General features: G+C 45.1%; 1 protein-coding gene across 4 annotated transcripts in view; it reads left to right on the top strand.

The window, feature by feature from the left end:
- The first annotated feature begins 2,371 nt into the window (after nucleotides 1-2,371).
- The window catches only part of SLC9A7 (solute carrier family 9 member A7), a 63,372-nt gene continuing 49,364 nt past the window's right edge, over nucleotides 2,372-16,379 (top strand). For 2 of the 4 annotated variants that reach the window (XM_068681584.1, XM_068681577.1), the window contains exon 1: nucleotides 2,372-2,768. In XM_068681584.1, coding sequence (XP_068537685.1) covers nucleotides 2,483-2,768 — 286 coding nt within the window. In that variant the 5' untranslated portion in view covers nucleotides 2,372-2,482. The remainder of the gene's footprint in view (nucleotides 2,769-16,379) is intronic. The other 2 variants (XM_068681570.1, XM_068681564.1) reach the window with 1 other exon arrangement.

Below are 16,379 nucleotides of genomic sequence, written 5' to 3'. Positions count from 1 at the left end.
GTGTTATGACCTTGATGCCTCTGTTGTGATCCCACCTGGCCATCACCTCGCACGTCATTGTTTCTGCCTCGAGCGGGGCCTCTCAGACAACAATCAAATCTAAGGCCTCTGCATGGAACCAGATAAAAATATGGCAAGTAGGAAGAAAGCAGGGATAGAACAAAGATAGTTTTGCTAAGTGAATAGGTTACAATGTATGTGGTGGCCTTGAAACAGAGGTAACATCCAGGTGCCACTTACAGAGAACGCAAAGGTTTAGTGCAGAATGGCATGGGAAGGCAGGCGGAGACCTGCCAAAAAGTCTGGAGCACAGCTGCAACCGCAGGATTACTGTGGTGATGAAGCTTACCTAGAGGTGATGTTGCTGATGTTCCTAATGGACTAAAACCACCACAGCAGTCCACTAGAGACATTGCTGTAGGGAACTGAGGTGTATGAACACAGCTCTCACAGAAGGATGCTGTAAATCCTGGTTCACGGTGCTACGTAGACAAGCTAAGGCTGATACCTTTATTTTATTTGATGCTATACTCACCAGATGATCCTGTTTAAATCAGATGAATTATTCAGGCACCCTCATACCAATCCATGAGTGTAAGAACAACAAACTTTGGTCTGTAGGAGCCACATATACCACATGTGGGAATATGTGCATCAAATTTCCTGGCAACAACCTATTAGACAATGCACAGAATGGAGGAGACCTTAATTATATCGCTATTAAAAGTTGACTGAACTCCTAAACAGACAGAAACAATCATATTCTTGTCACTGATTTGTGTATGTGATTAGTCACATCCCCATTGTCCAACACAAGGATGAGTTTTACCGGATTTTATGCACAACAGTGGCAAAAATAAATTTTATGTGCAATAAAAATATTTTGGGACGGTGCCCACTGAGGTGCTGATTTTAGTGGAGGTGTCCCTAGGACGAGGGGATGCCTGGGCAGAGGCTACAAGGGCAATGCAGCAGTCAAAACACATAAATTTGAGTGTGGAGATTTAAAAGTTGTGCTTATGGTAGTACTGATATGCCAAACTATGGATAATGTTTTCCTCCACAAACAATAGTACAGCTGAAAGAAAAAAAAAAAAAAAAAAAAAAAAAAAAAAAAAAAAAAAAAGAGGAAGACCAGGCTATTACAATTCATCATTGAAAGAATTGCCTTGATATTACTCGCTGTTGCCTGGAGAGCAGGAGGCATAATGCATCTGACCTGCAGGAATGCTGGAAGATAAAATACAAATTACTGATGGAAGATTTTGCAGAATGCAATTTAAGATGCTGACTGCAGCTCATCTACGAGGTAGATAAAGTATAGATGTAAATTGCTTTCTTAAGACCCACCGTACACTTAGGGACTGACTTTACTTGGCACAGCACAGTGCACAGCAAAGAACAAAACAGAAGAGAGCCAAAAAGGTTGGATGTGGTGCTTAGGGACATGATTTAGTGGGTGATATCGGTGGCAGGAGGACGGTTGGACCAGATGATCTTGGAGGGCTTTTCCAACCTTAGTGATTCTGTTACTATAGTCGTATAGCTTTTTATTTTTCATTTTACATTATTTATTTATTTTTTATTTTACAACTTTATCAGCATTACACATACCTAGCACTGTATTGCACACCTGTAGGCTGCTGTGAGGCCTATAGGTTTTTAAGTCCTGAAGATTTGGAGGTACAAAGCTATCTTTGTAAAAGAAACACTAATCTGAATGTGAGATTTAACATGAGACAGTCTGAAGGCAGCAATTTTTAATGGTTCATGTAGGTTTAAGAGCCAGGTCTTTAAGGCAAATGAGCATTTTTCATCTCCTCGAGGAACACTTTCACTGCCGTACAATCCAACCTTTACAGATAACTGTACCAGATTTCGAGGGCTGCTGAGGAGCTTGTGTAAATAGCATGTTTAAAGGGACTATGTGTAAATAGAAACGTGAATTTACATAGTTACCATCTTGAAAAGTTTCTAGAAGGGACTCTTATGAATGAATGTGGTAAGAGGCAATCCCGAGTCCACTAGCAGGGAAGTTTGGGACAGACTCCTGAAACCCTCACAGAAACAGCTGTGCACTAACATTGAGGCAGAGGGCAGCACTGCCCCTGGGGCACCTGCTGTACAAACAGCTGGACGTCTCCACAGCCTTTTTTGCTGCCTTTCCCCCCGAGCAGCGAGCCCAGCCCCTGCAGGCGCAGCGAGCCGCGCCGCCCCATTTCCCCCCTCCTTTCCAGGCACGGTCAGCCCCTGCCTCTCGTCACAGCACCGAGTCGGGGCAGAAAGTTGAGATTTTGGCCCCACCGGCCCCAGCCTTCCCCCCACGGCCCTCGCTGCCCGCCCCTGCGGCCCAGGAGCCGCCCCGGCTCCGCCCCGCGGCCGCCGCCTGTCAGGGGCCGGGGGCCGGCGCCTCGCTCAGTGCCGGGGCCGGGGCCGGGGCTGGGGCCGCCTCCCCCGGCTCGGGGCCCGGGCAGCCGCGGCCATGTCGCTGCCGCCGCTCTTCCTCCTCCTCCTCTTCCTCCTGCTGGGGGCCGGCGGGCTGCGGGCGGCCGAGCCCGGCGCTGCTGCTGCTGGTGGTGCTGGTGGTGGTAGCAGCAGCGCCATGGAGGAGCTCGCCACCGAGCAGGAGGCGGAGGAGAGCCACCGGCAGGACAGCGTGAGCCTGCTCACCTTCATCCTGCTGCTCACCCTCACCATCCTCACCATCTGGCTCTTCAAGCACCGCCGTGTCCGCTTCCTCCACGAGACCGGCCTGGCCATGATCTACGGTGAGCTGAGCTGAGCTGGGCTGGGCTTGGGGGGCTGCTGGTAGCAGGGTGCGGGTCCTGCTTGCTGCTACCAGCTCAGCACAGAGAAAGCAGGTAGCCTACAGAGCTCCCCCAGCTCGTCTTGAACCCAGTCTGCTCAATGAGTGCAGTGCTGGGGTGGCTTTGTCTGCTCCTGCTCCCAGGGAGCGCCAGGAAAGTGGCAGTGAGTGCCTGCACAGAGCCTGTGTGTGTCCTCTGCGTGTGTGAAACCCCGAGCTGTTTCCAGGAGCCACTGGTGCAGGGAGCTGCAGGTGAGCCCCTGCTGGGGCGTAGCGCCCTGCTGCGAACTTATGCAATTGGGATTCGTGCACTACAGGGGACATGGCAGTCCCGAGGAGAAGCAGTCACCCATTTGGAAACTGATTTGTCCTGCCCTAGCGCTGTGGGCCTTTCTGATTTCTTAGTTGGCGTTCCCGCTGAGCAGTGCGAAACACCTGCCCGCAGTGGGTTGGGATGCCACGGGTGAGAAATGCAGCACGCGGGGGTCGAGCAGGGAAGGGGGTCCTCCCCGCCGAGTACTCCTGCTCTCAGGATGGACGTGGTTGCTTGCCAAGCAGTGGAATTTTCCTCTGCTGAAGCATCTCTCAAACCACCCCGCTTTGCTCTTAGTCACTGATATCTTTGCTGCATTGCTGTGTATTTCACATACGCTCCTTGTTGAAAACCGGCAAATTAAAGACCGGGCATATAAGTAAATTATGCACGAGTATCGTAATCCTTAACATATCGTAATCCTTAACAGTTGAATAGTGCCCGGGAGGTGGTAGATTAACTGTACGAATGCTGATTGGAAGTGACAGAGTAAGGTTGCATTAAGGACGTTATTTAAATATCACCCTGGTGCTGTCACCTTCAGAAACTGCTTTAAGACCATTACAGAGCTCTGGGTGGTTGGCTGTGTGGTAGAAATTCTGCGTACACGGGCGTGCTGATGTGTGCAATACGAATAATAGGGCATCAAGGGCGTTTGCATTTTGATGAGCTGTGGTGGCAACAAGAAATTGTTCACCCACAGAGCTTCTGCCTCTCGTTAAACTCAAATTAGTTTACGATAGCTTGCAGTTGCTGATCCATGAAATGGGCGCTAGATTCCTGATTTGATGTACAAATGGTGAAATTGTGTGGTGGAAAAAGTGCCATGCTATGGCCCTTTCTGCACCATAGGCAACACTGCCGAAATAACGATTGGCTCGAACTGCCGCATGTTCTTGGCACTCCCTCACCTAAATCTTTTCGTTTTCATAGACGGTGAATATCTTGGGGAAACATCCCAATGAACCCCTCTGGTATCTCAAAACACACACTTTCCCACCTCCCAAGCAAAATGACTCTTGCCATGTCACAGCAAATGTCAGAGGAAACGTATTCAGCAAGTGCAGTTCTGTTTTACGCTGTTAGCCTTCGGTGCCTGTGAAGCTCCGCTGAGGCCTGGCTTCGTTTAAATGTTTTGTAGACTTCCTTTAGAGCAAAGAAAAAAAAACGTAGTAAGTATCATAGTAACTGTCTGCTGCATTTCTGATAACCAAGCTTTATTCTTCACATGGGAGTGTTTTCCTCTTCTTTCTGTTATTTAACAGACAGTGGTTAAGCTGAGAAACGTTTATGCTTTGCTGATAACTTGGGATCTGAGAAATGCACGCATCTCAAACTGGATGTTTAAGACACATTTAATGTTTGACACAATCGTGTGGCGATATTCTAACTGAAGTTTGTAGTCCTAAAAGCAGAAGCACCTGGCATGAAGCAGTTCTGATTATGATAACAGGTGTCTAGGTGTTCTCGAAGATGTATTGATCAGCATGGTATTGATGTAGGTAACTTTTGCAGGGTTTTAAGCTCCAGTCGACAGCTCCTGTACCGTTTTGCATTCCATTTCTTTAACAGCGGCTTTTAGCGGTGAGTAAAAGGCTTTCAAGTACAGGAGAAAAGTAGGCTGGCAGTTAAATGCTGATTACTTTTTATCGTGGAGACAATGACCCAGAAAAACTGGTCTTGTTGCACCTAAAAGCCCTCTGAAATGGTTGGTTCCAGTGACTGAATCTTGGGGTGATTGCAGTAGATGAAAACCTGGCAGCAAGATGCGTTTGAGGTAGTTAGAGCTGGAGGTCCTGACGGTTGCTTGCTTCTTCCTTTCTTTAGGAAGAGGGGATGGAGTTCTTCTTATTTCTGGTGTAGCTGCACAGCAGCGTGCCATCCGACCTCTTTCCTCGAGCACAGCAGGAATCAGGTGGCATGACAGCGGCTGGAGGTGGTGGGCGGCGAGAGCAGAAGCTGCCTGCAGCCAGACCTTTAACCAGCATTTCTCACTTATCTTTTCTCAGAACCCAGCTACAAGCACATCCTGTTCTACTTTCGCCATGTTTTGGCTGCTGATCTGATTGCATTTCTGATACAGAAAGCACGTGCTTTATCCAGCTCAAAGGGCCTGTGGCCCAAATGCTGCTGGTGCTGCTGAAGTTTGCATTTCTTCTGGGCTTTAAGTAGCGCCTTTCCTGTTGAGTAGGAGGCATCTGTAGTGCCAGTCAGTTCCAGTGTGGTAGTCTAACAATTACCCAGTCCTCAGCAGAGCGAAGGCTCCTGCCCTGTCCAGATTTGCAGGGTGTTGTGGAACTTCACCATGTGAGCTGCTTTGGTTCAGAAGTCATTGCGACCATAAGAGTCTTGCCATGTTTCTTATTTCCTGTGCAGTCATCATCTCTTCAGGGACAGTCACTGTTTTCCTGTCTATTATTCTGATGTGCTAAATGGCCTCCTCTGGAAGTGTCTGTTAAGATGTGAAATAACCTGAAATTTACACGATTGCTTAATGACTTACCGTGCTGCTTTCTTGTGTGGTGCACAGCTTAAAGTCTTAGAAATAAGATCAAGAAATATGAAAGTCACAGAGCTCAGGTGCACGTGCTAGCTCTGACAGCTGCGTATGTGAAAGGGAAAGAGACCTTTTTCGGATGTCTGAAAATACTTTTCACCAAGAGCTGCAGGTTCAGGTGCAGTGCTGACTGGTTCTGCACCATGGCACTGCACGGTGCCTGTGCCCAGGTGGTTCCAGAAGAGGCTTGTGAATAGGATTGAAGCCTGGTCTTCACACTTTAACAGGGAGTGCTGCTCTTCTGCAGCTGCTCCACCAATGGTATTGCTAATGAGAGTCATTATGGAGCAATTAGAGGGAGGAGGAGGGGGAAAAAAAGTGGATTGAGGGCAGTGAAGGAAATGAGCTGCGTGCCAACTTGTGGTGGTGGCCGTGACGCTCGCGTTGTGCCTCTTGAGTCCTGAGGGCACAGTGCCCAGAGCTGTGCCCTTCCTGAAGGGGCTTGGTGGTGTGGGGCTGCCCTGTGGGGCAGCAGCCTTGGCTCCTCCTGGGAGCCCTCCTGGGCTTTAAGGAAACACAGGATGCCAGAGGAGAGCACATCAGCACGGGTCCCAGCTGAAGCTGGGGCCTCCCTGACTGCAGCGCGGGTCCGAGCCACCTGTGGGCCGCACCTCGTGGTGCCGCGGGCTGGCTGCCTGCCCTGGTTTTCCCCGCTGCCGCCTTTGTTGCGTGCCGCTCTCCTTTATCAGCCACGTTACTCCCAAAGGTCACGCTGCCCGAACAATTCCATCAAAGTCTGGCCTCGTGTGACGCAGGGAGCAAGCCTAGGTAGCCGGATCGTTTGTTAGGCTCTTCTATTCAAAGCTGCACTCCCTGCAGGTGGAAATGAAAGCCAAACTGGACTCGAGTACTAAGAAAAACAATGTATGATGAGTCACTGGAAATTTCTGTTACTCTTTGTAAATCAGAAATGAGAGGCGAGGTAAATGTTCAGGATAAAAAGTAACACATTCCTTCTGAAATACTCAGTTTTAGATGAGGTTCTTGTATCTGGAGAGGAAGTACAGAAAGCCTGTCCTTGTCTCATCTCGCTGCAGTATTATCTGTTACAATTCTAGGCTGGAGACGTGCAAGAGAGGACCTAATGCATCTCCGTGGCCGTCAAAATAATGGCAGAGTTGATGTTTAATAAACCCCTTTTATGTGAGCATTTCAGTATTAGATTTAGGAGCAGAACTCCAAGCACTCAATTTCAAGAGCGTTATCTTCTCTTTGGCAGCCCGCATGTTCTTTCTAAATCACTGAGTTGCAAACTTTCAAAATGGGTCTTGCTCCATCCTTTGGGTGCTCTGGACACTTCAGTTGTACCACAAATCTTGTTTCTAAGCTTACTTTGTGGGCTCTGACTACATAGTTATAAAAATCTTTGTCTTGTGAGAGATTTCAGAAACGTTGTATCTCTGCCATTAACCTACCTCTATTTCAACTCTGCTTTTCAGGTGGGATAGCTGGGTGGCCTAAATATTTCTGAAGTGTCTCTGGGATACAGTTCAGTTACAGTCCTCAGGACAGTGTTTTTTTTTTTTTCTTTCTTTTTTTTTTTTTTTTTAAGTGTTTTCAATAGCAATTAATATAAATTAGTTCTTTTTTGTTAATCTTAGCTTCTCAATGCTCTATCAAATCAGTGTCAAAATACCCTTCTGATCACTTGTATGAGAGGAGAGAAATGACAACCCCAGATTTATAAGGAGAGAAATGACAACCCCAGATTTATGAGAGAAATGTCAACCCCGGATTTCCTCTGTCTGAGCAGTCTTTTGGTAACGTAACTGGCTTTTGAAGCTAGTGCTGCTCTACAACATCAAACTGTCGTGGTAGGAAGGAAAGTGTTCCCTCTGCATATACTTTAATTCTCATCTGAATTAGAAAGTTGCTGTAAACAAGTGCTAGTAATGCTGCAGAGCTCTCACACGTGCTTGTCTTGTGCTCATGTGTGTCTGTACAGTGAATGGTCTTCTTGGTAAGAGTGTGCTGAACTGCGGGCAGGTAACCCAATGTCTAGTGCACAGCTTTGTTATTAGACAGTGATATTCTTCTACAGCATGTTACACATTGCCTAGCTTGAAATTTTCATTAGTCCATCTCAGATTTTTTTTTTGTTAATTTCTGGTTTCTTTGCCACCTTGCAACAGAAATGGCTCTCAAAAGGATGTCCAAGGAATTTCCCTAAAACAACACAAGGGCTGAATTCCCCTGGAGATGCCTGCAGCTACTCCAGTACCCTCAGCCCTTACTGCAGATAAGACTGAAAAGGGGATGACGAGGGAGCATATAAAAGCTGTCAAGCCCTACAGGGATACCCCCGAATGCTTCTTGGGTGCTGATGGTATCCCCACCTCAGTGCTTTTCTACTTAGGAATTGGACTCCGTGTTTTTGGGAGAAGGTGGTTGGGACAGAACAGGTCTGGGTTTTCAGCTGTCTCCTTTCCCTTTGTTAAGTTGGGTGTTTTCTTTATGGATAACAAAAAGATAATAGGAAATATTTCCTAGGTCATGCTATCAAAAATCTGAATAGCAACCATCACAATCTCATTTCTGGATTTTGCAATACAATATTACCATATACCTTATTCAAAATAGAATGAACAATTTTGACACTGTTTTACCTGATTTTTACTTTTTTTTAATATTGTGCTGGATTGAAGTCATTTTGGTTGTGGACTCTGTTGCAGCATCCCTTACATTTCTTTCTCACCTTTTGTGCTAAAGAAAAACCAGAGCATCATAACACTGAAGTCGCTGTCATGCAAAGCAATTAGGTGCGCAGCAGGGTGCTTCCAGAAGTGCTTCAGGTTCATTTGTACAGCCAGTCCTGGGCAGCATTTGAGTACAGGAGTGCGACCTACAAAACTCCTTCCTAAGTGACTGTGTGTCGGGCTCACTGACAGAGGTGGGAACTGAAGGCTTCTGCTGTATGTGCTCCTGGCTCCTGCTGTTGGCAGAGCTGGTGCAACTGGAAACAAGCTGACACCTCGCCTCTGACTCGATAGGGCCCGAGCTCTCACTTCTCCGGGGGGCCTGGCCTTGCCTCCAAGCTGTGATGGATTCCTGCAGCGTACAGAGATGGCTCTGGGAGCAGCGATGGGAAGGCTAGAGTCTCTGACAGATGTCTTGATTCAGCTAGCTATGATCCTGCTTGTGTCGCCACAAACCTCGCACTGCAGGTGCATAGTAAGTCTTTTGCCCCCTTCCTTCCAACTGGACATGTGCTTTCCCTTCCAAACCTATTCTGTAGAGCAGTTCAAGACAGCACCTTAGAGCGTGTGTGAAGCCTTTCCCTCCCTTCTGATAGGGAGATGTTTCCACCCCAACCCTACTATCTGAGCAACTAAGCATCTTTGTTATGTAGATAGAGGTGATAGTATCCATTGCCTGCAAGAGGTGATCTAGGAACCAGAAATCTGAAGCAGGAACTGCAAGTCAGCCATCCAAAATAATAACACAAATAGGTAAGATTCAGAGCTATGGACACTAAGGACACTTCCTGCAGGTGTTGCAGCTCCTATCTAGCCCTTTGAAGCTTTCTGCGTGCCGTGGATGTGCTTTTCTTGCTGACTACTGCGAGTCCTGCATTGAACTGTTCCTCGGAGACAGCCTCAGTATCTCACTCAGGGCTGTTACTTTCACTCTGACAGCCAGAAACAGCAGCTTGCAGATTGAAGAAAAAAAAAGAAAGTGTTTTAGAGTGCTCTTATTTGTGATTTAGGATTAATACTTCATCCCCATTTAAGACTGAATGTAGCCTTTCTCCCCCTGCTTTAGACTAAGTGGTATCTAGTATCTTAGTCTTAGAAAGGAGTGCGATACGAGCAATTATTTTTTAGAAGGGTATTTATCTTGAACACTTCCACTAGTGGTGTAAAAATACACAGTTGTTCTCAGCAGATCAGATCTCTTCTGTGTCTACGGAAGATGGGTGATTTAGCTCAAAAGTACTGCTTTTTTTTTCCCTCCTATTAAAAAGCACTTCAGCCTGCAATTAACAGAGTGTGAAGGAATAAAAGGAAAATGATTAAAAAAATACAAAAACAAAAAAACAAAACACTGCTTTTATCATGCCCTGAAATCAGACAATTCACTTCAGTTTAGAAGTGCCTAAAGGCCCCTGAAAGCTATGGCGAGGGAGTTGGTTTTTATCAGGGCGAGAGTGTTGGAGGCTCCCCTTCAATTAGCCTGGAGGAAGGTGAACTGTGCTCCTGGCCGAGGGAGGGGTGTGCTTTCTTCCTGGCTTCGGCATTTCACATTCGGTTTCAAAGGCAGGGTTTAAGTTCCAGATTCCTCTTGATACAGCTGTGAGCATGTGAGCAAGGCATGGAGGAAGACTGACGGACCCGGCCTGGCAGCGCCCTGTGGGCCCAACATGGCTGCCCCACATGAGGGCTCACAGGGAAGCCCTGCTGCGGCCTCTGCTGCTTCTCCCTGCCTGCCTGTGTCGCAGCTCACAGGTTTTGTGAAGTGTCCCCTGGAGCAATTCTCCTCAGTAGTTTCTTTAGTTGTTGTTCTGCTCTTTCTTTATGAAGGTGGGTGGACTATTCTTAACACAAAATAAAAAGTGTAGAAACAAAAGAGCACAGTGTAAGTGTGTCCCAAAGTGCAATTAACTTGTCCGTGCGTAAGATGACAGTCTTCATCATGTTGGCACTATGTCACTGTGTGATATGTGCACCTGTGACTCCTAACATCGGTGGCTACCTTTGGTTAAAGTGTCCTGTGCAGTTGGATGTCCTGCAAGCATGAGACTTGATAAAAGTATTGTGTCCTGCAAGGGTATGGATAGCTTTTGATTTGTATTCTTTAAATCCAGTAAGATGGATATTACCTCTTTCCACACTGATTTGGAGAGATAATTGTTATTCCCCCCACTTCTTAGCACTTTATAATCAAGTCTTTCAGTAGTGAAAGGGGGCCTGCATTTAAAGTGTCATACACATCTCAGCTGTTTTACTGCTGCGTGATCCCTCCTATTTGTTCTTCCCTTCATGTCAGTCTTCACTGTGCTTATTGGTTGGGTGTTGGTCTCTCTCCTTCCCCTTATCCATGAGACAACATGAATGTTCTTCCTTCATTTGCCCTCTTCATGAGCAAACTGATAGGATTCGGCCCCAGCATCCACCCTTTTCTGTGGCTGGAGAACTTGCTTTGCAGACCTGGCTGCACATACAAGGCTTCTGCTACGGAGCTGAATGCTTCCTCCATCCAGGACTCTGCTGACGCTGCAGGTCATGTCCTTGCATTACCTGAATACCAAGGAAGAACCCCAAAGTCATAAAAATAAATAATAGCTGTTATTGCAGTCTCAGGACCTGTTTTTTTTCTGCGGGTGAATTGCAAACTCTTCTGTACTGTTAAGTATTTTTAAAAGTATATAGATGTTTGGAGATTAGTTACTTGTAGAGGCTTCATCAGGACATGTTTGAAAATGATCTGGGTTGGCTTGTTTTGTATAACAGCAGTAATCAAAGACCTAGTTAGGTACCTGCTTGTCTGTGTGTGGCTGAGAAACAGGGAATAAAATTCATGCTATATTTATATTTGCTAGTGGATACTGTATTTGAAGTTGTTATTCTTGGCCTGAAATACCAATTTATTCCAGCCGGCTCTTAGCTTTGCTATTTAAGTGACTCTAAGTAGTCTTTAGAAGTTGGACTTAATGGAGTTTGAACTGGCAAAAGTAGAGAGCTCCTTGGCTGGTCAGGAGGGATGTGCCCCACGGGGTGGAAGCAGGCACTTGGGCTGGTTTCGCTTGACTGCCAGAGCACAAAGCCTTGAGGCATGAGCGTGGCACAGCACGGAAGGCACAGCTTTGCTGCAGCTACTGGGAATCTTGCAGGGAGCTTATTCACAGTGTTCAGCGGGAGTATGCTGAAGGAGGAGAGTATCTGGCAGACGTGATGGTGTAAGTGAATTAGCCTTAACTCTGGGATAGACTTTCATGTGGGTAACTGAGTATTGCTGCAATATTTTAGCCTGACCATTATTGTTTTTTCATCTCTGCACAGCAGTGTATGTAACTTGGCAAATACTTCATGAAGTTGATTTTTATCTCTAAATACTTTTAACCTTTAAACCCCTCAAACCACATTCATCTGTGTTAGAGCGGTGTGTTTATGTGCTTAGTCCCAGACATATTCTTCAGACTTAAGGAGCTTAAATGGGAAGATTCTGTTTCCATACCAGCTTTAATTTTTCTCTGGAGTTTGGACTTATTAAGTTGTCAGGGCATTTGCTGCTCCCAAATCTCTCTCTCCCTCTCTGAGAAGGAGTCTGTTCAGAACACACAGATCTCTTGGGCTTCCAAAAGTCCAGTGGGTGACCATCCTCCTAATGATTTTTTACAGAGCTTCATGAACACACAATTAATCTTTTCCTTAGCACAACATAACTGAAGCTGGTGAGTGGTTTCCTGTTGAGAATGCTTGTTAAGCTGCATTAACTAAATATAATTACAGCATACTCAGTTTTTACATATGTGCACATGAAACGGAGAAAAAATAACTTGGATAACTTGGTGATACCTAGTACTTAATATGTTGATTTCTTACTTGCCTTTCCCATATATTAGCTTCAGAGAACCATAAAAAAGGAGTTTATTGCTATTGCTGGCAAATATTTGAGTGTGTTTATTTCAACATTTTCAGTTTTAAATCCTAATGGTTCTGGGATCTTTTCCAAAGTGTAAAACGTAGGACAGTTATGTTTCTCTGTACTTCAGACACAAATACCTAAGCTGCTTAGCTGACATCAGAAGCACCTGATGCAATATGTGTTTTGTCAACCTTAATTAGGGATGGAGAACATTTTTCATTAGCTGTTGAGTGCGGCCCTATGCTACAGACTGGACAGTCAAGGCAGGAAGTGCAAATGCAATCTACTCTGTATCTATTAACATGTTCACCCAAACTTGTTGACGTTAAGGCCCTGAATCAGGGCCTCAGTTTTTTTTCAGTAGTACTTAAACTTGCAGCTATGTTCTTTTTGTAAAACAAACAAAAAACACATGAGGGGGGAAAAAACACATCTGAAGTGTTTGGTTTGCCACCCTCGCTGCCCAAAGTCACAGTTTCTCTGCTACTAGAATACAAGCCATTTTTTAGCATTAGGTTCTACCTCTACCGTAGCCCCAAGAAAAAATAGGGGGTCATGTAATGAATAATAATTGAAGAATAATGTTTGTATGGATTTTGGTAGTCTCCCGTCTACCTTTCCCCTCCTTTTGTCATACAAGAGGTGCTGACGTGGGTATAGATAAATGTTGCCCTGCAATGGCTCCTCTGGGTTTTCCTATTGTTTTTGGTCATGTTCAGCTCCCCTAGGAGTACTGTCCTCATTCTGTCCTACAGCTTTTTGTGCAAAGCACCTTCAACTCTTTCCTCATCTCTTCTCTGTTTCTTACCCAAGGTGCATTCAGTAGCTTAATGCTGGCAACTTGGATTCCTCGTCATATATTGGGCCTGTTTTTTCAGTCTAAACTAAACATTTCTGCTCTTTTTTCTTGAGAACAGGTAACAGGCTCAAGCCCAAAATGACTGAAATAACTTCTTCCCCCTGCTGCCACCATCTTGTCTGTCATGCAGGCCTGTTCCCTGAGCATTGCTGAAATGATCTAGACCTGTCTTTGCCTGCAAGCTATTTAAGTGTACCGCTTACTATTCTTTACTACCAAGGTTATGTTATGGAATTCTGTTGGAATGGTGAGCGAGGAAATGAACCCAACTTGGCGTAATTCCAGATGGGTTATTACGAGTTGGATAAAAATAGGCTTTTAGTGGATCTGATCTGCTGAGATCTTCAGGACCCTCAGTTGTAGAATAAAAGGGTAACATTTAAGAACAAGGATGGGCAGATTTGGAATGATGCCAAGTGCCAGGATCCCAGTTATGCAATATCTGTATCATGTTTTCCAGACACTGAGATCTGTGAACTGGTCGCATTCCCGACCCACGTGCGAGTGCCCACATACTACATGCATGCCACAGAGCTGACTGACTTGCTTGCCAGAATAGCCTGTTCTTGGGCAATGCTGTGTATCCGAACACAGAAACAGTCTTCTGAGACTTCGCTAAATCAGTGACATTATTTTCTTTGCATTTGATTTGGTGTAGTATGTACATCACTTTAAATGTCAAGACAATATTTTATTTTCTAATGACAACAAGGAAAAAAAAACAAACACCATTGACTAAAGAAACACAACTATATTGTTCAGCCCATATTTATTTTTTTTTAATCACCTGTTAACACCACTCCTATTATACTCCTACCCTGCTTGGCACACCTAGCGCACCTGAAGGGGTGGTGTGATAGCAGAGAACAAGGGAATGGCTGGGCTGCTTCTACTCATCAGCTTAAATCTACACAAGCCTAAAGTTAGTATCTATATATTACTCACAAGATCTGCTCAGATCTCTTTATTACTGTTTAATTCAATGGAAGACTTCAGTTACCATTGTGATGGGAGAAATTTGGCACACCTTGTTAACTTTTAGTCATATTTTGTGTTCTTTCCCTTAAACTGCTGAGGAAAGAAAAAAGATATTTTGCTCAGAGAATAACTATAGCTGAGCCTAGTGCTCAAAGCAAGCTTTTTGGTCGTGCCCAGTCATTGTGCTGGTTTCTAAATGCGTGGGTTTTATACGCTCAGTCATAATACCTGCTGGTTTTTTAGTGTTACATTTGTGGTCTAAAGTGTGTCTGATTGCGATCTGGTAATGCTTTCCTGATGCTCTTGCAGTGCAGTCTGTCAGTATTTGGTACGAGCAACTGGTTTTGCTGTTAGAACAATCCAGTGGAGTCCAACAAGGACAGCACTGTACTCTTCACAGAATCACAGAATCATCTAGGTTGGAAGAGACCTCAAGATCACCGAGTCCAACCTCTGACCTAACACTAACAGTCCCCACTAAACCATATCCCTAAGCTCTACATCTAAACGTCTTTTAAAGACCTCCAGGGATGGTGACTCCACAACTTCCCTGGACAGCCCGTTCAAAGTTCTTCTTCAAAGTTCTGCTGTTGCTTCTGAAATGTTTTCTTCCAGCATAAATAATTGGTATGGCCCAATAAATAAATTGGGCTAATTAGTCCAATTGCTTCTGTATGATAATTATCTCTGATCTGGAAACTGAGCCTTTTCCTAGCAGCCAGGTAACGCCTTCCTTTCAGGAGCAGTTCTCCAACTTGGTCTCCTATTTATTGTTGCTTAACCAGTTAATGTTTCATAACAAGTTTTCATGCTTAAGTTGATACAGTCTTGTTAAAAGCTATGCAAAAAAAATCCAGTGAATGCATATTTACTGGTCTACTGTGCAATTTATTCTTAAAATTTGAGAGGCAATTTTTTTATTCGCATTGTTATAGCAAGAGTACTGTAACAGCTGGTACGCCTGCCACAGAGCGAAGGCTCTCTAAAGCGGTAATTCTCTTGAGCTCCTTGGCATGAACAGGCATTGCAGCAGTGTTTTTTTCTCTTAAGAGCTACTTTAATGTCACTGCTTCGGAACAGAGCAGTGTCAGGAGTTGATGCGAATTTGCTGGCTGCACAGAAGCGGGAGGATGCTCCGCAGTGCCCTGTAATTTCTGCACACTGGTAACCTTGTTCGATTTTTGTCATTCCTTCTTTCTGCGAGTTATTGATCCCTAGGTACCAAGGTGTGGGGAAAGGCCATCTCCTTGTGTGTTTGGGATGGAGGATGGGAAGCAATTCTGTTTATACAGAAGCGTATTGCAGCTTTTGAAATATAACATCTGAATGGTCTAGCGCTTTGTAAACCCCCTTTGACTTAATTTCTACAATTTTCCTGTTTTGTTGGAGAGCATGTACCTTTTTTGGCTGATCAGTGTGCAGATCAGCAAGTCTTCAGTGGATGCTTTGAAAGCCTGAATTTCTTTGGATGGATTTTCATTATGGCCCCGCTGCTGCTGTTTGCAATCCAAAGAAAGCCCGCATTCATGAGGGCTACTGCATCTGTGAAGGATGAAGAGCAAGTAGGAATGATGAACTCCAGTGGTGGTGAATGGATGGATTGTCCCGGGCGTTTGGTCATTTGGCAGTATATTGTGATGTATTTGGGCTGGCAAAAAACATTCGCTGTGGGTAGCATACAGGTTTTACTAAAAGCATAAAAGAGTACTCAGAAGGAATGTATTCGGAGACAGCACGTGATGTACCAGTGTGGATCTCAAGTATGACTTGATTTTGTTTATTTCTCAGGAAAAGCTTGCAACTTCAGACTTTAATTCTTCCTTCCATTGTTAGCTGTGCTTGTCCTGTCAGACAGGTCTTATAAAGCTGCCTGCACTTCAGCATGAGATGCTGTGTTATGTTATACCTGGACCACTGAAGAAGGGAAATCTTACCACCTTGGTTAGGATCTAAGTTGTTTCAGAAGGCTGAAACATTATCTGCATTTGCAGGTAGACTGCAGGTCGGAATGGACTTGTCTTCATCACCTGGGCTTCCAGTTCCATCACTACTAGTTCACCTGGGGACTGCACAAACAAAATACAACGTTCATGCTGATGTTAGTCTTATTTACTGCGCACAGAGTTAATATTCTGATCTGAAGAATGTGGTGTTTTTTTTTGCTTTGTTTTGTGGGTTTGTTTTCACGGTAGAATCTGATACTTCAGGTATTTTGGTTGCGTCAACAAGCAAATCTGGGGCTTTTTGGAGACATCTATGGTTAGACATAGCCAATCTTCAG

The sequence above is a fragment of the Anas acuta genome, chromosome 1 (genome assembly GCF_963932015.1).
Source record: "Anas acuta chromosome 1, bAnaAcu1.1, whole genome shotgun sequence".
In the NCBI taxonomy this organism is placed as follows: Eukaryota; Metazoa; Chordata; class Aves; order Anseriformes; family Anatidae; genus Anas; species Anas acuta.
The sequence above is the reverse complement of the archived record's forward strand: the minus strand, read 5'-3'. Positions and strand labels throughout refer to the sequence as shown.